Raw genomic sequence first — 26,542 nt, forward strand, 5'->3', positions numbered from 1 at the left:
AATTGCGTTTTTACTTCAATTTCAAATACTAATGCATGACCAATGTTTTGACAGTGTTTTATATATTCATATACAATTGATTCTTGGTTCTTTTATGTTTTGCCATTGAGAATTTACTCATTGAAAGCGAAGTAGAGCAAGAGAATGAGAATCTGGGTTCTAGACCAAGTTGTGTGTCCTTGAGTAAGTCACCTAACATCCCTGGACCTAAGTGGCTGAATCTTCAAAATGGAGAATTAAGTCAGTATACTACCAAGTGGGCATACTACTGGCATTTGGGCTGGATAATTCTTCATTATGAAGGGCTCTCTTGTGCATTGTAGGATGTTTAGAATCCCTGATGCTAGTAGCATTTCTCAGTCATTATCACATCCACAAACAACCCTGCATTTCCAGGCGTTTTCCAGGGTGAGGTAGCATATTGAGAACCACTGGCAGATTGTTTCTAAGGATCCTTTCAGCTCTAACATTCTGTGAAAGAATTTTTATTTGGGGAATGACTGAAAGGGAAAAAGGCAATGCAATGACTGAAAAATCTTTGCTCCTTCCTAATATTAAGCAATTTTATTTTAAAATGAATGTTTTCCGGGGATTTATGTCACCATACCCACAGATATACCAACCACTTATGATGTTCCAAGATGAATAATTTTTTTATAACTCACTTTAAGCTTTCCATCTATAATATAATGTATCCATGTTATGTATACTTAGTTATATGATTTTTTTAATTTAATGTTATATAGTACTGTTTCTCTCTATACCTAATAAGTAAAAGTAACAAGATCTGACTCTTTTTTTTTTCTTATTTTGGCCACACCGCGCAGCTTGTGGGATCTCAGTTCCCCGTCCAGGGACTGAACCCAGGCCGCGGTAGTGAAAGCGCCGAATCCTAACCAGTAGACCATGAGGGAACGCCCCAGATCTGACTTTTTTTAAAAAAGTTGTATTGTTGTTTTAATATCTTAGCCTTTAAAAAAAAAAGGAAAATCATTATATATAGTAATTATTTGCCTTGTCTCTTTTCCTTTGGCATGAAGGAAGGGAAGGAATATAGTCCCTTTGTTAAGTAGTGTATATAATTACTCCAAATACACAAGTAAGATGTGTAAAAGCAACCACAAATCAATAGTATGTTTGATTATCCTAAAAAAAAAAACTCCATGAGATGACAGACATAAGAGAAATAAATTACTGTACATCTAGTATTTACTATTGCTTAAGCCAGGGTTAAATAATTAACAGGTTACTACATTAATGAGGTTAATAAAGGTGATGATTAATTGGGTACTATCACCTTCCTCATCATTACTACTGGCCAACTCCTGTCCTCAACTGTTATACCACTGGACCGCCTCAGACCAGGAATTGGTTAGCTGCCCTTAAGTAAACTGGATCCCAGTCTAGGTTGCATTGAAGCCCCAGACTGCATGTTACCTTCCCCTGAAGGTTAGTGAAGTGACAGTATTGCATGATCTAAGTAAAAATTTCTTTACTAAATAATGTACAAGTTGCAGTAAACTTTTAAATGCTAAATAAAATTACAAAATCATACTTAAATACTTTTTTTTTGGTCTTAGCTAAGGCATGTATTTAAAAAATAATTTATATGTCCTTTTATAATTAATAGTCATTATTTTAAAAGACAAGACCTGTTAATTGAAATTTACTAAATTAAAAAGTTCTTTCAATTTCTAAAGTGTTTCATTTTTCAATTGGAATGTCAGTTTTTATAAGTATATTGCTTAGTCATATTAATTTGTTTCTTTTAAAAAATATTGCCTTGTAGCTTTATAAACCCTTTTTGGTGCATGTTTGATTTTTTTGGCATTTAATATGATTTACTTTGCTTAACTTATTTTTCATACAGCATGGTTTGCATTTTAAGTTTGTTTTCTTTAATGTGTTATATATTTATTGTAAATTTAACCTTACCCGTTGGAACTCTTGGTTCTGTTAAAAGTCTAAGCAGTTTTCTATTTAGAAATATGGGTAATTGAAACCTGTAATCCCCAAAACTGTTGTTTAGGTCAAATTGGTCAAATTGTGATTTGGTCAAATTGTGATTTGTGTTGCCAAGGCTACTTCCTCTCCTTTCTCAGGGAAGATGCTGGGGTGGGGCTTAGAACAAATACTAGGTGGTCAAACGATCAGAAACTGCATCACGGGACGCTTCAAGGGTATTGAGTTATTTGTAATTAAAGGAATAGTGCGTGCATTAAACTGTTCCTTTTATGTCATCTCAGGGTGATGTTGGCTTCGGTACTTTTCCTGCTGTCTATTATAAATGATTCTGAATTTTTCCCTTGATTTGTGATCTTATATTGATGTTTATGTCCATGATAATAGACTGAAATAAGTTACCACATTTAGAATTATCGTTGCTGTGAAAGCGTATTGGAAACCAAGACCTTTCTTTTTGTTCTTTAGATTTTCTTTCGTTTCAAGTTTGGATTTATACTTGTAAAATATGGTTAAATTTAATGGAAGGTTTAATAATGAAAATGACAGATCATAGTTTTTTAAAAATTATTTATTTATTTTAAAAATTAAAGTATAGTTGATTTACAATGTTGTGTTAGTTTGAGGTGTACAGCAAAGTGATTCATTTATACATATGTATACATCTATTCTTTTTCAGATTCTTTTCCCTTATAGGTTAAAATATTGAGCATAGTTCCCAACAAGTTATAATTTTTATTACATAATGTTATAGAACTCACTCTGTCGAGGAGGGTAGTTTTGTTTTCCAGCACCACCTTTGTAAACACGTTTTGTTTTATAGCAGAGGCTAAAATGAAGTGTAGGTGTTCCACTTACTTTCTTCTACTGAAGTATTTTGATTTTCAATTTAAGATGTATTTCTTAGTACAGTAACTTATTTAAAAAAAAAATACACTAGGCTTAGTTTATCCTAAAAGATATTTTAGAACCACTTGTCGATATTGGACTGAAGATTTTTTAAAAATTATTTTTAAGGGGAAATATAGTAATAAACTCCTTTGACCTGTCCTACCTATTTGTTGTATTGGAATCTTTTGCCACTTAAAATAACTTGGCAATTGATTGGGGCCTGGAAATTTCTTTCAAGGATTTTGTTTTAATGACATTTGACCTATATTCCGAAAACATGAGAATATTTTTAGTACAGTGTAACAATAAAAAAATAAAAATGTAGCAAGATGGGAGTAATTTAGCATACTTTTTCTGAGAGAAATTTTGCAAAATTTTAAAAATCCTTCAATGTATGCCCTTTTTTTGGACTCAGTAATGCCACTTAAGAACCTACTATAAAGAACTTTCAGGGGAACATAAAAAGATTTAGGTACAGGTTTGTATAAGTGTTATTTATAAATGTGAAAAAGAATGAAGAATAAATATCTAGTCATAGGGGATTAAACTACTATGTATCATATGATGAAATAAAATACCACCAATACAATTATTGCCTTAAAAAATTTAAGGGGGAAATATTCACCACATAGTGCTTTGTGAAAATGGCAGAATACAATTTTGTGTATACCTCTCTATAGAAAAAAGATTGAAGGATAATACATCAAAATGTTTATTTCTGATAAATTATAGGTAGTTTGAAGGTTTTTTTTTGGTTTGTTTTTCTGAGTCTCATTAACTTTTTACAGTAAAGGTATATAACCTTCGTAGTTGAAAAGTGTAACTTATTCATTTAGATAAACCAAAGGAATTTAGTATTTTAAATGTTATTTTCTAGTTTTTACTTAAAAATCGCTCTTAAGTAAAAAAACTCAACATCCTCATCCTTTTCATATATGTAAATATGAATAAATAAATATTTATGTGTGAATTATATATGTGTGTATATAAATATGGCTTATTTAATGTAAGATGTTTGCAGTAAATTCCTATGTTTTTTTTTTTTTTATTAATGGAGGCTCTACAGTATTTGGGGGTTCTTTTGGTGCCTTCATTTCATTTTTTATTTTATTTTATTTTTTTACTGGGGTATAGTTGTTTTACAATGTTGTGTTAGTTTCTGCTGTACAGCGAAGTGGAGTTCCCTGTGCTATACAGCAGGTTTTTATAAGTTATCTATTTTATACATGTTAGTGTATATATGTCAATCCCAATCTTTGTTATATCCAAATTGATATAACAATCAGTTTTGACTGCAAAGCACAAAGGCACAAGGCATTTTATGGCCAGGTTACAGGCAGTTGTTTTGTTCCCAGTGGTTCTATTCTAAAACTTGCATGTTGCATATTCCTGAAAAGCACAATTTAAAAGAATTTTCCTACTTTATTCTAAGCATTAATATAAAAGGTAAATCTTAGTATGTTTATAGCACTGATAAAAGTATTTGAATATATGTTACATTTTAGTTATGAAGGATTCTAAGACATTTTGGTAAAACCTAGTAGGAATTTTCCAGGATTAAAACAAATGTGAGGGGCTTCCCTGGTGGCGCAGTGGTTAAGAATCTGCCTGCCAATGCAGGGGACACAGGTTCGAGCCCTGGTCCGGGAAGATCCCACATGCTGTGGAGCAACTAAGCCCGTGCGCCACAACTACTGAGCCTGCGCTCTAGAGCCTGCGTGCCACAACTACTGAAGCCATGCGCCACAACTACTGAAACCCACGCACCTAGAGCCCGTGCTCCACAAAAAGAGAAGCCACCACAATGAGAAGTCCACACACCGCAACAAAGAGTATCCCCCGCTCGCTGCAACTAGAGAAGGCCCACGCGCAGCAACAGAGACCCAGTGCAGCCAAAAAATAAAATTTTAAAAAAATAATAAATAAATAAAACAAATGTGAGCTTTAAAATGGTGATATTTGTTCTTCTATGACTAGAGGTCATTGAAATAGTGTAGTATAGGCTTGGTTGTAGGAATACTGTCCCAAATATATGTCTTGGGAAAAACTGCTTCTTAATCTTACCAATCAAAAAATTATTATTATTTTTCGCCACAGGAAAAAAAAACTGATTGGAATTCAGCTTAAATTAGAGCCTACAGTTAGCTAATTTCCTTTCTCACCAGATGCCATTTTAGGTTTAAAAAAAAAAAAAGACAATGATAAACAATTGGTCAGGAATTTATTTTAAAATAAGCTTTTAGAACATGGCCTGGGGATTTGGAAACCTTTAGATCTGTGTCCTACAGCAAAGCCTGGGAACCCCTGGCATAGCTGGAGATAATATCTGTTCATCTGGTTTTCCCATAGTGCTTAGCAGTGTGTATATATTAGGAGGTATCTGTGTGCACAGGGAGTCTGATCCAAAGGTGTCAAGTTTAGACTACCTGATGACTAATCAACAAAGAAATACAGTAGCGGGACTGAAAAAAACCATGTCCCACCAACTCATTTTCCCAGATCTAGGAAGTCTCTTTCTTGTGTGGCCTTCTCTGAGGCTCCCTTCAAAAACTCTCTCTCTCCCTCCCTTTTTAAAAAATCTCTACATTTGTTCCTCATCTGTTTTTCTTACCTTGCTCTGTTTCTCATTTCTCCCTTTGTCTTTCTCTTCCTAATCCAACTTCCCCCCTTTTTAAGTGAATATAGTATAAAACAAATATTATATACTTATATTTATATAATAAAATATAAAAAGCTGCTGGATTAAATATATTTTTATTCCTGAAATAGGAGAAAAAAGCCTTAATTTGTGTTTTGATCTCTCTTCTGATTTTTATGTGACAGTGACCCTCAGTTTTATATCTCCTAAACAGATAATAATTGAGCATTAAAATGATGATTCTGATGCACTATAATATTCCAATTCATCAAAGAAGTATTTCTTTTTAAAGAATTCAATATTACTTAGGTAGTAACAGTATTTTATAAGCTACATCAGTTCTCTGGTTGCTTTAGTTAACTAGAAAACTAACCGGAATACCTCATTCTTTGTACATTCTAAAAAATTAGAATTTCATTTAATAAAAGTGAAATTGCTTTAAATGTTTTAAACTGTTTTCTCTAATCTTCCTGGGTTACTGAAGCAAAACAAAATGTTGAAAGCGTTGAAAATTTTTATATTTAAACATGGAAAGTACTTTCTTATGTTTTCAGGATTTATAATGAATATCTTAGGTGCTTTTTAATTTGGAAAAGATTTATCTATACAATAATTGAATATATTTATGTTCTCAAGGACAGATCAGAAGGAGAGATAGTCCCACTTAAAATAATTTTTATTTGATTTGGTATGGTATAAATCAGCAGTTTGCAAGAACTGTCTTATTTACTCTCCCTCCAGCAAAGACTTTTAACTGTGAAATCAAAAGGAAAAAAATTTTATTTGTAAATACTATCTCATAGACACATACAGATAATTTTCCTAATCTATATGTTTCTAAACATGGAACCCTGTTAAGCACAACTCCTTCAAACAATGAGAAATATCAGAAAGGGAAAAATGTAAGGAAGTCTGGATGTTAGTTATTTTTTGCCACTATTGTGAATAAACACACTTTGGGAAAGCAAAACAGTTATCATTCCATTAAAATTTTTTCTGTCTGTGTTCATGAGGGATATTGGTCTGTATTCTCTTTTTTGTAATTTCTTGGTTAGATTTTATATTTAGGACTATTCTGGCCTCATAAAATGAGTTGGGAAGTATTTCCTCATTTTCTGTTTTTCTGAAAGAGATTATAAGTTTGTCTAGGGTTGGTGTTTGCTCTTCATTAATATTTGATAAAACTCATTAGTGAAACCATCTGGGCCTAGAAGGTTTTATAGTGTGAATGTTATGGAAAGGTGCTTGGTAACAAATTTGATTTTGCTACTAGATAGAGCTGTTCAGATTTTTTGTTTCATCTTGTATCAGTTTTAGTAAGTTGTATTTTTCAAGGAATTTGTTCATTTCATCTAAGTTGTTGAATATGTTGGCATAAAGTTATTTGTAATATTCTCATTTGAATGTCTGTAGGATCTGTAGTGATGTCCCCTGTTTCATTCCTGATATTAGTAATTTGTGTTCTCTCTTTCTTGATTGGTGTACCTAAGGGTTTTTTAATTTTGTTGATCTTTTCAAAGAACCAACTTTAGGCTTTGTCTATTTCCTTTATTGTTTGTTTTTTATTCATTGATTTCAGCTCTTTTTGTTACTATTTCCTTCTTTCTGCTACTTACTTTTGGTTTTCCTTGTTCTCTTTTTCCTAGCTTCTTAAGATAGTACCATAGGTTGTTCATTTTAGCCCTTTGTTTTTAATATTAGTACTTAAAACTAGAAGTTTCCCTCTAAGCATTCACTTAGCTGTTTTGACAAATTTTGATATGCTGTATTTTCATTGTGATTCAGTTTGAAAAATATTTTCTAATTTCCTTTTTGATTTCTTCTTTGGCCCATGTATTTAGAAGATGTTATTTAATTTCTAAATTTTTTCCCTAGATATCTTATTGTTATGGGTTCCATTTTGGTCAGAGAACATATTCTTTACAACTTTAATCATTAATTTATTAACACCTGTTTTGTGGATCAGCATATGGTCTATCTTGATGAATGTACCATCTACAATTGAAAAGAATATGCATTCTGTAGTTGTTGAGTGTAAATGTTTAAATATCAGGTGAATCAAGGTGGTTGGTAGTGTTCAGATAATGTTTTTTTTACTGATATTTTCCCCTAGTGTTCTGTCAGTTACTGAGAGAGAAGTTTTTGTATCTCCAAGTGTGATTATGGAAATGTTTATTTTCCCTTTAATTTTGTCATATTTTGCATCATGCATTTTGGGTTTTGTTTGTTTTTCTTTTTATTTTGGTTGCATTGGGTCTTCGTTGCTGCGCATCGGCTTTCTCTACTTGCTGCCAGCAGGGACTCCTCTTCATTGCAGTGCGCTGGCTTCTCATTGCAGCGGCTTCTCCTGTTGCAGAGCACAGGCTCTAGGGGCGCAGGCTTCAGTAGTTGCAGCATGCAGGCTCAGTAGTTGTGGCACGCGGGCCCTAGAGCTCGTGGGTTTCAGTAGTTGTGGCGCGCGGGCTCAGTAGTTGTGGCTCATGGGCTTAGTTGCTCCACAGCATGTGGGATCTTCCCAGACCAGGGATTGAACCTGTGTCCCCTGCATTGGCAGGTGGATTCTTAACCATTGCGCCACCAGAGAAGTCCGCGTCATGCATTTTAAAGCTCTGTTATTAGGCATAAACAAATTGTTATTATGCCTTTTGATGAATTGACTCTTACCATTTTGAAATGTCCCTGGTTCTGGTAATACTGTCTTTAAGTCTACTTTATCTGTTGTTAATATAGCCACTCCAGCCTTTATAAGCTTACTGTTTGTATAATGTATCTTGTACCATTCATTTACTTTCAACCTATTAAAGTGTAATTCTTGCAGATATCATATAGTTGGGTCTTACTTTTTTATCCATTTTGACAATCTATGCCTTTTAATTGGATTGTTTAGTCCATTAACATTGAAAGTAATTACCGATATAGTTGGATGTAGGTTTACTATTTTACTATTTGGTTTCTGCTTGTCCCTCTGTTTTTTGTTCTTCTGTTCTCATTTCCTGCATTCTTTTGGCTTAATATTTTTTAGAATTCCCTTCACATTATTTATTTAGCTTTCTAACTATGTCCTTAATGCATTTTGTCTGTATGTATGGTGGCTCTAGGAATTGCAAATATGCGTTCTTAACTGTTTTCAGACTGCTTAGAGCTAATAGCACTTAGAGCCTTGTACCACTTCATATACATTGTAGAAATATTGCAACCGTATTTCCAAATTGGTCCATTTGTAACCTCCTTCATCCTTTATGCTTTGATGTCATATGTATTACATCTACATATGTTATAAACTCCACAAGGCAGTGTTGTAATTTTTGCTTTGGACAATCGGGTTTACTTAAATTACTAGGAAAAAAGTAGTTTTTTATATTTATTCAGTATTTACCATTTCTGATGCTCTTCATTCTTCCCTGAATATTTTACTTTCCAACTGGTATTTCCTTCCATCTAAAGAAGTTTCTTCTGCATTTCCTGTTTTGCAGATTGGCTGGCAACACATTTTTTCATAGTTTTAGTTTAACTGAGATACAGTTTGCCTTCATTCGTGAAGGATAAGGATATTTTTCTGGATATGCAATACTGGACTGACAACTTTCTTTTTCTTTCCGTATATTCAAATCATTGTTTTCTTTTACTTAATGTGTCATTTTTTTCCTGACTGCTTTCAATATATTTTTTTCTTTGTCATTGGTTTTCTTTATATTTATCCTACTAGGGGTTCACTGAACTTCCTGAATCTTTTGAAATTTTTGTCGTCCCCCCAACTTTGAGAAAGTTTTAGCCATTATTTATTTTAAAAGTTTTTTTGGTCCTTTTCTTTCTCCTCACCTTCTGGAACTCCAGTTATGCATGTATTGACCTTTTGATATTTAGCCACAGGTCCCTGAGACTCTGGTTTACTATTTTTCAGTCCTTTTATTCTCTGTTTTTCAGATTGGGTAATTTTACTGATCTATCATTATGTTCATTAATTGCTTCTTCTATCACCTTCATTATGTTTTTAAGCCTATCCAGTTAATTTTAAAATTTCAGATGTTATATATTTCAGTTCTGGAACTTCAGTGTGTTTTTTATCATTTCTATTTGAGCATTTATTTTTTTTTACATCTTCAAATATAATTTTAATTACTACTTTAAATTCCTTGTCTGCTATTTCTTTTTTTTTTTTTGCAATACAATAAAAAAATTTTTTTTTCAGAGTGTCGTAAGTACAAAATGAAGTGCTCCAGAGGATTTCAGAGGACAGAATCCTTTGGGCTAAGAAAATCAGGGCGGGCTACTGGGAGGCCAGGCATCTTTAGGTGAATGATCTTGGCTTTCCCCAGAAACCAGCTTTGTTGGTTCTACCACATTCTTTTTTTTTTCACACACACACACTGTATTTTATTTTTACAAGAGATAAATAGACTGACAGCAAGCATTGTACATGGATGACCACAACAAAAGCAACAATGATTGCAATTACCACACATGAAACACACTCATACTATGTCATAATATTGACATTCAATCCAGTAATCCTCCACTGTAACAGCTCCTTTACTTTGCAGTGAAAATTGATTTGTATATTCTTTGCCTCTGAGTCCTTGTGGGATTTTTTTTTTTTTAATTCAAACAGAAAGTCACAAAAATTATACTCATCCTCATCAGTTCACTCAGTCCTATGTAATTAATTTGTTTTTTTTCATCTTGATCTTTTGTTAGCACTTTTATGAGTTCATCAGTTTTTCATTAGAGTTCTGAAAATGCTTATTCATTCAGTTCAGCAGTACAGTCAGTTACCAGGAACCTGTAGTTGTCAGAGCCTTTTCCATGAATTTCTTGAAGATGAAACCCTTTTATAGGAACATATTTGCAAAAGCATCAGAGTACACCCAGAACTGTCTGTAAATGACAAAAGACTTAAAAATGACCACGGTTAAAGATTTGATGAAAGTTCATAATAATGCAGTTGACAAGAAAATTAGTTATTTCTGAGATATACATTTTAAAGTAATAACTAGGATTATGACTTATAACATTATTTCAGAACATATAAGATTTTTAGAAATTTCATGTAATGTCTGAAACATTTATATTAACATATTTCCATACAAATAACCCAATGAAAGTTTAGTATTAGTTGTTTTGTTTGTTTTTTTATGCTGTAGGTTCTTATTAGTCATCAATTTTATACACATCAGTGTATACATGTCAATACCACCACCATCCCCACCCCACCGCAGTTTTCCCACCTTGGTGTCCATATGTCTGTTCTCTACATCTGTGTCTCAACTTCTGCCCTGCAAACTGGCTCATCTGTACCATTTTTCTAGGTTCCACATGCATGCGTTAATATACGATATTTGTTTTTCTCTTTCTGACTTACTTCACTCTGTATGACAGTCTCTAGATCCATCCACGTCTCAACAAATGACTCAATTTCGTTCCTTTTTATGGCTGAGTAATATTCCATTGTATATATGTACCACATCTTCTTTATCCATTCGTCTGTTGATGGGCATTTAGGTTGCTTCCATGACCTGGCTATTGTAAATAGTGCTGCAATGAACATTCGGGTGCATGTGTCTTTTTGAATTACGGTTTTCTCTGGGTATATGCCCAGTAGTGGGATTGCTGGATCATATGGTAATTCTATTTTTAGTTTTTTAAGGAACCTCCATATTGTTCTCCATAGTGGCTGTATCAATTTACATTCCCACCAACAGTGCAAGAGGGTTCCCTTTTCTCCACACCCTCTCCAGCATTTGTTGTTTGTAGATTTTCTGATGATGCCCATTCTAACTGATGTGAGGTGATACCTCATTGTAGTTTTGATTTGCATTTCTCTAATAATTAGTGATATTGAGCATCTTTTCATGTGCTTCGTGGCCGTCTGTATGTCTTCTTTGGAGAAATGTCTATTTAGGTCTTCTGCCCATTTTTGGATTGGGGTGTTTGTTTCTTTAATATTGAGCTGAATGAGCTGTTTATATATTTTGGAGATTAATCCTTTGTCCGTTGATTCCTTTGCAAATATTTTCTCGCATTCTGAGGGTTGTCTTTTCGTCTTGTTTATGGTTTCCTTTGCTGTGCAAAAGCTTTTAAGTTTCATTAGGTCCCATTTGTTTATGTTTGTTTTTATTTCCATTACTCTAGGAGGTGGATCAAAAAAGATCTTGCTGTGATTTATGTCAAAGAGTGTTCTTCCTATGTTTTCCTCTAAGAGTTTTATAGTGTCCAGTCTTACATTTAGGTCTCTAATCCATTTTGAGTTTATTTTTGTGTATGGTGTTGGGGAGTATTCTAATTTCATTCTTTTACATGTAGCTGTCCAGTTTTGCCAGCACCACTTATTGAAGAGACTGTCTTTTCTCCATTGTATATCTTTGCCTCCTTTGTTATGGCTTAGTTGACCATAGGTGCGTGGGTTTATCTCTGGGCTTTCTATCTTGTTCCATTGATCTATATTTCTGTTTTTGTGCCAGTACCATATTGTCTTGATTACTGTAGCTTTGTAGTAGAGTCTGAAGTCAGGGAGTCTGATTCCTCCAGCTCCGTTTTTTTCCCCTCAAGACTGCTTTGGCTATTCGGGGTCTTTTGTGTCTCCATACTAATTTTAAGATGATTTGTTCTAGCTCCGTAAAAAATGCCATTGGTAATTTGATAGGGATTGCATTGAATCTGTAGATTGCTTTGGGTAGTATAGTCATTTTCACAATGTTGATTCTTCCAGTCCAAGAACATGGTATATCTCTCCGTCTGTTGGTATCATCTTTAATTTCTTTCATCAGTGTCTTATAGTTTTCTGCATACAGGTCTTTTGTCTCCCTAGGTAAGTTTATTCCTAGGTATTTTATTCTTTTTGTTGCAATGGTAAATGGGAGTGTTTCCATAATTTCTCTTTCAGATTTTTCATCATTAGTGTATAGGAATGCAAGAGATTTCTGTGCGTTAATTTTGTATCCTGCAACTTTACCATATTCATTAATTAGCTCTAGCAATTTTCTGGTGGCAGTTTTAGGATTCTCTATGTATAGTATCATGTCATCTGCAAACAGTGACAGTTTTACTTCTTCTTTTCCAATTTGTATTCCTTTTATTTCTTTTTCTTCTCTGATTGCCATGGCTAGGACTTCCAGAACTATGTTGAATAATAGTGGTGAGAGTGGACATCCTTGTCTTGTTCCTGATCTTAGAGGAAATGCTTTCAGTTTTTCACTGTTGAGAATGATGTTTGCTGTGGGTTTGTCATATATGGCCTTTATTATGTTGAGGTAGGTTCCCTCTATGCCCACTTTCTGGAGAATTTTTATCATAAATGGGTGTTGAATTTTGTCAAAAGCTTTTTCTGCATCTATTGAGATGATCATATGGTTTTTATTCTTCAATTTGTTAATATGGTGTATCACATTGATTGATTTGCATATATTGAAGAATCCTTGCATCCCTGGGATAAATCCCACTTGATCGTGGTGTATGATCCTTTTATTGTGTTGTTGGATTCTGTTTGCTAGTATTTTGTTGAGGATTTTGCATCTATATTCATCAGTGATATTGGTCTGTAATTTTCTTTTTTTGTAGTATCTTTGTCTGGTTTTGGTATCAGGGTGATGGTGGCCTCATAGAATGAGTTTGGGAGTGTTCCTTCCTCTGCAATTTTTTGGAAGAATTTGAGAAGGATAGGTGTTAGCTCTTCTCTAAATGTTTGATAGAATTCACCTGTGAAGCCATCTGGTCCTGGACTTTTGTTTGTTGGATGATTTTTAATCACAGTTTCAATTTCATTACTTGTGATTGGTCTGTTCATATTTTCTGCTTCTTCCTGGTTCAGTCTTGGAAGGTTATACCTTTCTAAGAATTTGTCCATTTCTTCCAGGTTGTCCATTTTATTGGCATAAAGTTGCTTGTAGTAGTCTCTTAGGATGCTTTGTATTTCTGCGGTGTCTGTTGTAACTTCTCCTTTTTCATTTCTGATTTTATTGATTTGAGTCCTCTCCCTCTTTTTCTTGATGAGTCTGGCTAATGGCTTATCAATTTTGTTTATCTTCTCAAAGAACCAGCTTTTAGTTTTATTGATCTTTGCTATTGTTTTCTTTGTTTCTATTTCATTTATTTCCACTCTCATCTTTATGATTTCTTTCCTTCTGCTAACTTTGGGTTTTGTTTGTTCTTCTTTCTCTAATTTCTTTAGGTGTAAGGTTAGATTGTTTACTTGAGATTTTTCTTGTTTCTTTAGGTAAGCTTGTATAGCTATAAACTTCCCTCTTAGAACTGCTTTTGCTGCATCCCGTAGGTTTTGGGTCATCGTGTTTTCATTGTCATTTGTCTCTAGGTATTTTGATTTCCTCTTTGATTTCTTCAGTGATCTCTTGGTTATTTAGTCACGTATTGTTTAGCCTCCATGTGTCTGTGTTTTTTCGTTTTTTTCCCTGTAATTCATTTCTAATCTCATAGCGTTGTGGTCAGAAAAGATGCTTGATATGATTTCAATTTTCTTAAATTTACTGAGGCTTGATTTGTGACCCAAGATGTGATCTATCCTGGAGAATATTCCGTGCACACTTGAGAAGAATGTGTAATCTGCTGTTTTTGGATGGAATGTCCTATAAATATCAATTAAATCTATCTGGTCTATTGTGTCATTTAAAGCTTCTGTTTCCTTATTTATTTTCATTTTGGATGATCTGTGCATTGGTGTAAGTGAGGTGTTAAAGTCCCCCACTATTATTGTGTTACTGTCAATTTCCTCTTTTACAGCTGTTGACAGTTGCCTTATGTATTGAGGTGCTCCTATGTTGGGTGCATATATATTTATAGTTGTTATATCTTCTTCTTGGATTGATCTCTTGATCATTATGTAGTGTCCTTCCTTGTCTCTTGTAACATTCTTTATTTAAAAGTCTATTTTAGGGCTTCCCTGGTGGCGCAGTGGTTGAGAATCCGCCTGCCAATGCAGGGGACACGGGTTCGAGCCCTGGTCTGGGAGGATCCCACATGCCACGGAGCAACTAGGCCCGTGAGCCACAATTACTGAGCCTGCGCGTCTGGAGCCTGTGCTCCGCAACAAGAGAGGCCACGATAGTGAGAGGCCCACGCACCGTGATGAAGAGTGGCCCCCGCTTGCCACAACTAGAGAAAGCCCTCGCACAGAAACGAAGACCCAACACAGCCATAAATAAATAAATAAATATTAAAAAAAAAAAAAAAAAAAAAAAAAAGTCTATTTTATCTGATATGAGTATAGCTACTCCAGCTTTCTTTTGATTTCCATTTGCATGGAATATCTTTTTCCATCCCCTCACTTTCAGTCTGTATGTGTCGCTAGGTCTGAAGTGGGTCTCTTGTAGACAGCATATATATGGGTCTTGTTTTTGTATCCATTCAGCAAGCCTGTGTCTTTTGGTTGGAGCATTTAATCCATTCACGTTTAAGGTAATTATCGATATGTATGTTCCTATGACCATTTTTTTAATTGTTTTGGGTTTGTTTTTGTAGGTCCTTTTCTTCTCTTGTGTTTCCCACTTAGAGAAGTTCCTTTAGCATTTGTTGTAGAGCTGGTTTGGTGGTGGTGAATTCTCTTAGCTTTTGCTTGTCTGTAAAGCTTTTGATTTCTCCATCAAATCTAAATGAGATCCTTGCTGGGTAGAGTAATCTTGGTTGTAGGTTCTTCCCTTTCATCACTTTAAGTATATCATGCCACTCCCTTCTGGCTTGTAGAGTTTCTGCTGAGAAATCAGCTGTTAACCTTATGGGAGTTCCCTTGTATGTTATTTGTCGTTTTTCCCTTGCTGCTTTCAATAATTTTTCTTTGTCTTTAATTTTTGCCACTTTGATTACTATGTGTCTCGGCGTGTTTCTCCTTGGGTTTATCCTGTATGGGACTCTCTGCAGTTCCTGGACTTGGGTGGCTATTTCCTTTCCCATGTTAGGGAAGTTTTTGACTATAATCTCTTCAAATATTTTCTCGGGTCCTTTCTCTCTCTCTTTTCCTTCTGGGACCCCTATAATGCGAATGTTGTCATGTTTAATGTTGTCCCAGAGGTCTCTTAGGCTGTCTTCATTTCTTTTCATTCCTTTTTCTTTCTGTTCCACAGCAGTGAATTCCACCATTCTGTCTTCTAGGTCACTTATCCGTTCTTCTGCCTCAGTTATTCTGCTATTGATTCCTTCTAGTGTAGTTTTCATTTCAGTTATTGTATTGGTCATCTCTGTTTGTTTGTTCTTTAATCCTTCTAGGTCTTTGTTAATCATTTCTTGCATCTTCTCAATCTTTGCCTCCATTCTTATTCCGAGGTCCTGGATCATCTTCACTATCATTATTCTGAATTCTTTTTCTGGAAGGTTGCCTATCTCCACTTCATTTAGTTGTTTTTCTGGGGTTTATTCTTGTTCCTTCATCTGGTATATAGCCCTCTGCCTTTTCATCTTGTCTATCTTTCTGTAACTGTGGTTTTTGTTCCACAGGCTGCAGGATTGTAGTTTTTCTTGCTTCTGCTGTCTGCCCTCTGGTGGTTGAGGCTATCTAAGAGGCTTGATGGGAGGCTCTGGTGGTGGGTAGAGGTGACTGTTGCTGTGGCGTCAGAGCTCAGTAAAACTTTAATCCACTTGACTGTTGATGGGTGGGGCTGGATTCCCTCCCTTTTGGTTGTTTTGCCTGAGGCTCCAACACTGGAGCCTACCTGGGCTCTTTGGTGGGGCTAATGGCAGACTCTGGGAGGGCTCACACCAAGGAGTACTTCCCAGAACCTCCGCTGCCAGTGTCCTTGTCCCCACGGTGAAACAGAGCCAGCCCCCGCCTCTGCAGGAGACCCTCCAACACTAGCAGGTAGGTCTGGTTCAGTCTCCCCCAGGGTCACTGCTCCTTCCCCCGCGTCCCGATGCACACACTATTCCGTGTCTGCCCTCCAAGAGTGGGGTCTCTGTTTCCCCCAGTCCTGTCGAAGTCCTGCAATCAATTCCCACTAGGCTTCAAAGTCTGATTCTCTATGAATTCCTCCTCCCGTTGCCGGACCCCCAGGTTGGGAAGCCTGACGTGGGGCTCAGAACCTTCACTCCAGTGGGTGGACTTCTGTGGTATAAGTGTTCGCCAGTCTGTGAGTCATCCACCCAGCAGTTATGGGATTTGATTTTACTCTGAGTGCACCCCTCCTACCGTCTCACTGTGGCTTCTCCTCTGTCCTTGGACGTTGGGTATCCTCCTTGGTGAAGTCCAGTGTCTTCCTGTCGATGATTGTCCAGCAGCCAGTTGTGATTCTGGTGCTCTCGCAAGAGCTTGTCTGCTATTTCTAACATTTGAGTCACTTTTTAAAAAATTGAAGTATAGTTGATTTACAATGTTGTGTTAGTTTCTGGTGTACAGCAATGTGATACAGTTATACATACGTATGCATATTTGAGTCACTTTTGAATTGGTCTCTATTGTTTTTTATCCTGAAAATGGGTCAGGTTTTCCTGTTTGTTTGTGAAGTAATTTTGGATTGTATCCTAGTCATTGCTATGATTATTATGTTGCAGAGACTCTGCATTCTGTTTCATTCTTCTGAAAAATATTGACTTTTGTTTATTTGTTTTAGCATGCAGTTAATTGTTAGGCTCAAATTGCAAACTCTGTCTCTTGGGCTGCAGCTCAAATCTTCAGTTATTTTACCTTTAACTGAGATTTTTGGAGTTTTCCCTGCACAGGCGTGGTTTACAGGTCAGCCATATATTTGAACCAAATGTGTATACAGAATTTAGGGCTCCTCCTTTCTGACTTTATTCTTTCCAGGACTCCCCTCTCACTTTCCAGTGGCTTTGGTTACCTTGCACCCTGCTCACTACTTCTTTTTTTTTTTTTAACATCTTTATTGGAGTATAATTGCTTTACAATGGTGTGTTAGTTTCTGCTTTATAACAAAGTGAATCAGCTATACACATACATATATCCCCATATCTCCTCCCTCTTAGGTCTCCCTCCCACCCTCCCTATCTCACCCCTCTAGGTGGTCACAAAGCACCGAGCTGATCTCCCTGTGCTATGCAGCTGCTTCCCTCTAGCTATCTATTTTACATTTGGTAGTATATATAAGTCCATGCCACTCTCTCACTTCGTTCCAGCTTACCCGTCCCCCTATGCATGTCCTCAAGTCCATTCTCTACGTCTGTGTCTTTATTCCTTTCCTGCCCCTAGGTTCTTCAGAACCTTTTTTTCTTTTTTTTTCTTTTTTAGGTTCCATATATATGTGTTAGCATACGGTATTTATTTTTCTCTGACTTACTTCACTCTGTATGACAGTCTCTAGGTCCATCCACCTCACTACAAATAACTCAATTTTGTTTCTTTTTATCTGCCCACTACTTCTTTAGGCCAGAAAGACTGAAGTTTTTTTATTAAGAGTTTTAGTTGGTCTACATGTTGTGGATTAGGCCAAAAGCTGAGTTAAATGGGTAACTCATTTAGTTCCATTCTTTCTTCTAAGTGTTGATTCCTCTCCAGAATCAACCTACTTTTGGTCATTTTCCAGTGCTTTCAGATATTTATTTATAGTTATAGTTGTTCTGTGCAGGAGGATTGGTCTGATAGAAGATTATTCAGCCAGTATTGGAAGTAGAACCAGGATTTCTTAAGCTAAAAATGGTTGGAGAATATGGTGTGGTGATGTACAATCTTAATAGTCATCTTCTTTTAAAATATTTAGAAAAGAAGAGAGAAATTATGATGCATGTAACACATACATACACACACAGAGTAACTGAAAGAACTGGTTTTTCTAACTCCAAAGTCTGCTTAATAAAACAGTAGATTAGAATACATTTCCATGTAAGTGTACATAGTTTACCATATGTCAGAAGAAAAATTTTATGGTTAAGATGTATATGTAGGGAAATAAAGCTTTGGGGCTTATTATGACTATTTTCAGTGAGGTTAAATTGGCAGCCATGACATTTTATTTTATTTTATTTTTTATTTATTTATTTATTTTTTTTTTAGCCATGACATTTTAAAACTTGTATAGATTGCTGAAACCTTGGGCTTATTTCCAAGATTGAGTTTTGCTGTGTGTTATACATCTAATGTTTTTAACTTTTTTTTTAAAATTATTTTTAAAATTTATTTATTTTATTGGTTTTATTTTTGGCTGCGTTGGGTCTTTGTTGCTGCTCACGGGCCATCTCTAGTTGCAGTGAGAGGGGGCTACTCTTCGTTGCTGTGCGTGGGCTTCTCATTGCGTGGCTTCTCTCGTTGCAGAGCACGGGCTCTAGGTACGCGGGCTTCAGTAGTTGTGGCACGCGGGCTCAGTAGTTGTGGCTCGTGGGCTCTAGAGCGCAGGCTCAGTAGTTGTGACGCACGGGCTTAGTTGCTCCGCGGCATGTGGGATCTTCCCGGACCAGGGCTCGAACCCGTGTCTCCTGCATTGGATGGCAGATTCTTAACCACTGCGCCACCAGGGAAGCCCTTTAACTTCTGATATGTATTTTACTTTCTTTCAGTTAACGTAGTAAAGAAGATAATTTATAGTGTCAGAATCCTCAAACCGATCAATTTATGATTCACAGTTTTTGATAGATACTTTCCAATAAAATTTTCACTTTCTAGGAAATGTTCCTTTCATATTTACTCTTATTACTCCTTAGGTTCTTTATGATGCAGGAGGCAAAAATCTGTGCTTTGATTTTACTTTAATCTCTGTGCCAGTGGTTTTCTTCCTTGCTGTGTCTCCTTTACTTTATTTATTTATTTATTTATTTATTTATTTTTTACTTTATTTATTTATTTTATTTATTTATTTATGACTGTGTTGGGTCTCTTAGTTTTCGTGTGAGGGCTTTCTCTAGTTGCGGCAAGTGGGGGCCACTCTTCATCGCGGTGCGGGGGCCGCTCTTCATCGCGGTGCGCGGGCCTCTCACTATCGCGGCCCCTCCCGCTGCGGGGCACAGGCTCCAGACGCGCAGGCTCAGCAGCTGTGGCTCACGGGCCCAGTCGCTCCGCGGCATGTGGGATCCTCCCAGACCAGGGCTCGAACCCATGTCCCCCGCATCAGCAGGCAGACTCTCAACCACTGCGCCACCAGGGAAGCCCCTCCTTTACTTTATATTTCTTCCTTTTTCTCTATCTTTAAAAAAAATTATTTTTCATTACCTTTAATTTTTTAATCCTTATGTGTACTTGGAAAGACAGATTAGGAATACTGGTTACATTATTTGATTTTTTTTTTCCTCTTTACCGCTACACGTTATACATTTGCCTAGCCCTTATCCTTTTGTCTTAGGAGTTGTAAAGTATTTTAAATATTTTGCTCAATACGTAAGGAATTTGAAGAAGTAAAAGCAAGGACTCTGTATATTCTCATTATACTGGGAAGGTCCTGCTTGTTGAATTTTTAGGTATTTCAAGATGTTCCAGTCAACTGACAAGGACTTCTCCTCACAGTGTCAGAACTGTAGTGATGATGAGAGTAATGCATCTAGGAAATAGTTCTGGTATGTAACCACTTTTGCATGTTTACTTCACCAGAAAACTCTGTGGAAGTACAGTGATATCTTATATTTCTTGTTAAAAATTTGGAAAACTATTTGCATGCTTTCAAAGTAGATTTTGAAGTAACAGTGCTAGTCAAAGAATGGAAAGTATATTCTAAGCAGATGTAAAATTCTGCAAAGGTTTAGGATATCTTCATTTCTTAACTGTTCTAAAAAAGGAAAAACAAAACTTAAACTTGCATTCTTAGAACTTTCTGAATAATTCAGTAATTGCCTAAACTCTAGGTTTTAGCGTATTTCTTATTGTAAAGTCTTTATGATACTATATGCTTTTTTAGTAAAATAACATTTACAAATATGATTCATACTCCTTTTTATATAGCTTATTAATGGAGATTTATTTGCTTTTTCCTTTTTAAAAAATAAATTCTTCAGTTCTTATGTTGTTATAGATTATAAATAAATATTTTAGAAAATATATATCCAGTTTGTAATGAATTTCCTTGGACACTTCGGTTGTTTGTACTAAATCTTTAGAGCAGAGCGATCCATGGTTTGGGTTCTTCTGTATAGGTTATCAGTTACTTCTGTTGGATTGAGTGAGGATAACGAAGGTGGAATTCTCTGCCATTTTACCATAGCTTACTCTTACTTATAAATGGTGAGTTGTTTATTGTTATGAGATTAGGTAGGTAGGTTCTTTGTAATAATTGTTAATTTTTAGATTTAATGATGGCACTTGAAGTTACTTACTTTGATATATATACTTGGGAAAACTTTCTGTGTTTATTATGACATATATTATAAGTAATATTGCTATTTGTTGAATGATACTCTACTCTTTTGGGTCATTTTATTGTGTAGAATATTCTAATTATCCAGTAGTATAGGTTTCAAAACTCAAAATATTCAGTATATTATCTAGGGATATTAATTAAGGAACATAACACAATCTGGTGAAGTTACTGGTGTAATACATTGCTTTAAAATATTATTTTCCTATTTTTAAAGGACATCTAGGTCTACTTGAGTATTATCAGTGTTTGTTTGGGTATATATTTCTTAAGTCATTTAGGGTTGCCATTTTCAAGAAGGGTGGCTATATTTCTGAAGTTTTTTTTTTTTTTCACTGTAATTTGTGTGAACAGCCTCATTATATAGATACAAGGACTTACAAAAAACCAAAAAGCAAATGATTTACTCAGGGCTATAGGGTCCATGGTAGGCCTGTAACTAAAGCTCAGTTTTGTTTTCTAGCTTTGTAGTTTAATCTATACCAAGTAATATTTCCTGTATGGATAACTTTGATCCATTAACCTAAAGATAATTTATGAAAAACTCTGCTATTCTCTCACTTTGTAATTCTGCTGGTATTTTCTTCATTGTAATAAAAAAGAAATCATGCTATAGTAACTAATTCTTGACCACACCCTTTCTTTCCCCTTCAGAAAAATTGGAAGCTCTACCACCCACCCCAGGACAGCTGAGATATGGTAATGGTTCTATAATTGTTAAATATTTGTGCATCTGTCTTTTGGACTTGAAATAACTGTGTTACTCATTAATAGTACAGAAGTCAGTAAGTTAAATCATTCCAGATAGAGTGGATTATCTTATTTATTATGCTGAAGCAAAAAGTTTGTAAACTTGGTTTAAGACATATTACAGTATTATGGAATTTCTAAGATTGTTAACCATATCTATTATTGTTTAAATATTGTTACCATCTAGAGATAGAATTATAGTAGAGGTTTTCTTAATTCCCAAGAAAAAGGGTATGTTTAGTTTGGATTTAAGTTGGGTAATTTCAGAACTAGAATTTCTAGGCTATTTTCTTTGGTGGAGAAAATACTCTGATTTGTTGTTTGTAATAATGAAGACAGTAAAGTTCATTTTAAACCACCAGGAAGAAGAGCTTTACAATGCTGCTGGTGTGCTTTCTTTATTATGATTGGAATAAATATTCAAGGGCTAATACCAAAGTAATGTAAAATAGTTTGGGATCTTAATATAAAAACAGTGGAAGAAGAGAATTATTTAGCGGTGCAGTGAATTTGAATAGGTTGTAAGTTAAAGCTAAATATTAGATGTGATTTGCTAACAACTACTGAGTTAGAGAATAATATTTCCCAAAGGAAACTGAAGAAATTGGTAGGATATCATTACATGCTGGAGAACAAACTTATATAATTAAAATTTAGTAGCCAGTTCTTTTTAATAGTTCTTTTTACTCTCAGAGGTAGAATATAATTTGTATTAGAAATAAGTAACTTTTCCCAGCTATCAAAACAATTTAAGAATTCTTTAAGATGTTTCTTTCCCAGGTAATCTTTTTTTATTCTTCTAGCCTGGATTCATACAATCAATATCCATAGCACTGTATAATGCTATTACCATTCTGGGGGTCATATTGAAATTACCTGCTTATATGGCTGTGTTATCATACCCAAACTTCTTGAGGGCTGGTAACCAAGTATCTTTGTATCTCAAGTGCCCTGTGGAGTGTCCAGTACGTGTTTATTTGACTTTCTGAAACTTATAATTTTCCTTTGGAATGAAAATAAATTTTTATTTGCAGGACACATTTACTTAGGTCTAAACATCAAAGCATAATATATTTTATAGTTCCAGGTAATTATTATAGCCATGTAGCAACATGCCTTGGTTTTATGACCAAGTTTTTACTAAGATAGCAATTAGTCTAATCTTAAACTTAGTTTAATAACCTTGACACCTAATTTTAAGATATTTATAACTAGCCAGTTTTAGAGATGCCATCAAATTAACCCTAAAATGTTTAGTAATCCCAAAGGTTTCTTAGTTACTTTGCCATATTTACATTTCAAAGATGATTGAGAGATGTCTGGAGAGTCTTCTCTCCAGATATACATTTAAGTAGCTCTCTTTTCACTGTAAGTGTTTCATGTGGTGAATTTTAAAAATTTCATTATATTCTTTTGACATGTCAAATCTGTAATATTTTTTTGAAATTCTGTATGTGTTTTAGAAGCTGATTATTATAAAATTTTGAATGTCTGGTCATTAAGCAGCTGGATCTAGGCAAAAAGTCAAAGAACTAAGTCTAGACTCTTTAATTAAAAAATCCCATTTCATTAATGTGCCACTTGATTTTTATCATCTTTCATAACTTTTAAAACAATATGCTTTATAATTTAAAAGATGTTGCTTTTTACCTGGGACATTCTTATGTGATAACAAGAAGAACTCTGAAATGACCTAGGATATATACCATTTTCCCCCTTGATCTTAGTCTTCGACAGTGCTTGTGGGTAGAAATGTTTCTTGTTTTACTGGTTATTAGCCTTCCCTGATTGGGGTAGAGTGGTATCAAATTTTCATAACTTCTGGATTATATTTTAATTATACTTTCTGTGGACTTAACTGCATTAAAAGAAAAAAGATCTAGAGGCACTGAACACATATATAACCAATTGGTTTAAGGGACTATTTTTTGGATGTGGTATAAAACTCAGAGCCTTGATGTTTATTTTTAAAAAGTCCTCAGTTGAATGGATGTTGACTATACCTTGGCAAATTTATAGAATAACTAGAATAAAGTCTTAACTATCCCCAGCTTTTAATCTGTTTCACAGTCTTCCTTCAATTCTCTTAATCTGGAATTCTCTTCCTTTCCAAGTTAGTTGTCCTCAACTTATTTAACTAATGTTTATTGAGCATCTACTGTGCACTAGGCATTCTGCAGTGTGCTGAAGATGTAAATAGGAAAAAAAATGAAGCTAAATATATTTTTAAAATAGGTATTAGTTCTTCCTAGTTACACTTCTGTTTTCTCAGGTCATTCAGATTATGTACTAGATAGGTAGGGTGAGATGTGCCTTTGGTAGGAAGAGATCAAGTTACATTTTCATTTAAATCAAATATTGTTTGTTTTATTTGGTGAAAGCTATCAGGGATACTGATGTTTTGATGGGGGAAAGAGGACTTTGAACACAGATGTCTAAGACAGATGAGATAATCACATTTTCCTAACATTTGTTTAAAAAATTGTTTAGTGAGTGTAAGTGACCAGATAGCTTCCCTGATATTTGATTCAGAACACTTTTTATTATTTCTAATATGGAGATCAATTTTATGGTATCAGTCGTTAGGTCTAAGAGAGAAAAAGATTGATGTCAATAGTAATTTAACAGGTAAAACATGGTACTCATGTATTTATTTGTTCTGTCATTAACTGTATGTAATTTGTATGTGTGTGCGTTGCCAATAAGGAAACACAAAAGCCTAACACAATTAATTTTACATGTTATGTGTTTTTTATTTTGTTTTTTCCCCAGTATATCTTCCACCAAGTATATAAACAGAGGACAAGCAGAATCTTTTGTCTATGGGGAATGGAAAGCAAATTCCAAAACTTAAATCAAATCTATTTATGAGAGTTTAATCATATGGTCTGTTTTTGTCATTTTAAAATTATAGAAATCTTAAAACATATTTTTCTGTTTTTGATGTTTTTCAGTATTCATCCACAATGCGATACCTTTCATAGGGTTTGGCTTTTTGGATAATGCAATTATGATTGTTGCAGTAAGTTCTTTCAACCCTTCTATTTTGAGTTAATAAAGAAATTAATGTGGTCTAAATTTTCCTAATAATTTACATATTGTAGCTATAAAGTTTTAATTAATATCATAATGAGCAAGGCTATTTTAAACTATATTTCAGGTTAATTAGACTGTAGCTCAATTTTTAAGGCATCATATCTATTAATCATCAAGACTTTTGGTAAAGCATTGACAATAATAAACACATATTTATTGGGTCTATTTTATCCTCTTCTAGTTTCAACATTCTTACTAAAGAATAAAGTATGTAAAATTTTCTAATGTTCTTTAATTGTATCAGCAGTTCTCATCATGTGTATGTTATTAATTAGTTCCTTGTCCAGTTTTCCCATACAAAAATGTTTTAAAGGGTGTTTGGATATACAGTCTATCCATTTAACCCAAAGATGATTTAAGTTTCAATTCAGAATACTGTGAATAATAAACCCTTCAGTCTTTGTTCCATCGTAGTGTTAAAAAGTTCTCCTTTGCTGAAGTCATTTTAATTTAAGGTTGTTTCTTGCAAGTATTGTTTAGTCTCAGGGATGGCTGATTTATCTTTCTTACTCTTCTGTGACACTTTTTGTCACTAGATAACCAATATTGGATCCAGATTATAAAGTCATGATGAAAATGCAGGTCTTCTGAAACTGCCCAGTGCTCTATCCACTTCTCTTCACTGACTCAAACTTTTAAAAAGTTCTATAAATTCTAGATATTTTGTAGGAGACCGCTCAAAAAAGAAATGGAATGATTTTAGGATTACTGAATGTGAGGGAAATATATTTGAGAGATGCCAGGGTTTTTTTTGTTGTTGTTGTTTGTTTTTGTTTTTTGTTTTGGTGTTTTGGAGGTCACATGTACTATAGATGGATACAAATAGAATATTTAGTTTCAAAATAGGGATAAAAGTATAATTTACATAGTATGGATTATAAAATTTGCTTAAAAAATATCTAAAATTGGTTCATTCAAGAATGGTTTTCTTTGGTATGTAGTCTCACTTTATGTCCAGATTGATAGGGATCAGATATCCAGAAAGTCTAGACATTCACCTGGTTGAGGAAACACAGGGTTCACACAGCAGGAAGGTATCTTGCTCCTTAAGCAGTCACAGAAGATACTGTAGCATGCACATAATTTGAAGGTGATAAGCACCCATTAGATACATAATTCTTTAGCAAAGTAGTCTGGTAAGAGCCTCTAAAATACAATTTCAAAACGCTAGTTTTTTTGACTGATTATGACATTTTCCTATTATGTATATAAGAATCAAGTTGGCTATTTTATATATCTGTGAATATGAGAAACTTATTCAACCATACCATACTACCTTTTCTGAAATTACTAAAACCTTGAGTTGGTTAGATTATTTAAATAGTTAATGTAAATAAAGTCTAATTGTAATGAAAACCCCACTATGATGAATTTATAAGCTATAGTTTAAGACTTGTTGTGTTCTTGAATAGATTGTCTGAATTAAAGCTTCTCTGTTTCATTTTTACACTCAATATTTTAGATTCTCTTTATTGACAGCTGGTACCTCTCGTTCTACCATCTTAATAATCATTTGTTTTTTTCACCTCAGTTGGGCAGACCTTAGATATTCAAAGGATGAAAGACTGTCCTTGCTACAGGGAAGTGTTGAGATGATATATTTTGCATAAAGAGGGGTGCAGGGAGATTTTGAAGAGATATCAGAATAGGGAAACTGGGTAGTTTCTTAGATCCTGAATAAGACCTTCACAGTATGGTCTTATTATTTCTTTGAAATAAATATCTAAAGTAACAGATATCTGTGTTTAAATACAGATACCAACAAGACAAAACAAACAGAACAACCACATTCTAGAGTCAAATTATTGTAATGTTCCTATTTTGTATTACTCAGGCCTGTGTCTCATTATTAGTGTAACTGAGAGTGGACTATTTTTCCAGGCCTGAGATGGTTGACTCTAATTCAGTAATATTTGTTTTTCTGGTTTACATTGAAATCCAGTTTCAGGAACGTATCACCCATTTTTTATTTATATAG

The 26,542-nt window shown here is 34.5% G+C and overlaps 1 protein-coding gene across 1 annotated transcript in view; it reads left to right on the forward strand.

Annotated features, from left to right (window-relative positions):
* Window positions 1-26,542, forward strand: part of TMEM65 (transmembrane protein 65) — a 56,483-nt gene that overhangs the window by 17,157 nt on the left and 12,784 nt on the right. Inside the window, exons 2-3 of the mRNA XM_057532210.1 lie at window positions 21,373-21,417; window positions 24,423-24,490. Coding sequence (XP_057388193.1) covers window positions 21,373-21,417; window positions 24,423-24,490 — 113 coding nt within the window. The remainder of the gene's footprint in view (window positions 1-21,372; window positions 21,418-24,422; window positions 24,491-26,542) is intronic.

This window comes from Balaenoptera acutorostrata, chromosome 17, assembly GCF_949987535.1.
Source record: "Balaenoptera acutorostrata chromosome 17, mBalAcu1.1, whole genome shotgun sequence".
Taxonomy (NCBI): Eukaryota; Metazoa; Chordata; class Mammalia; order Artiodactyla; family Balaenopteridae; genus Balaenoptera; species Balaenoptera acutorostrata.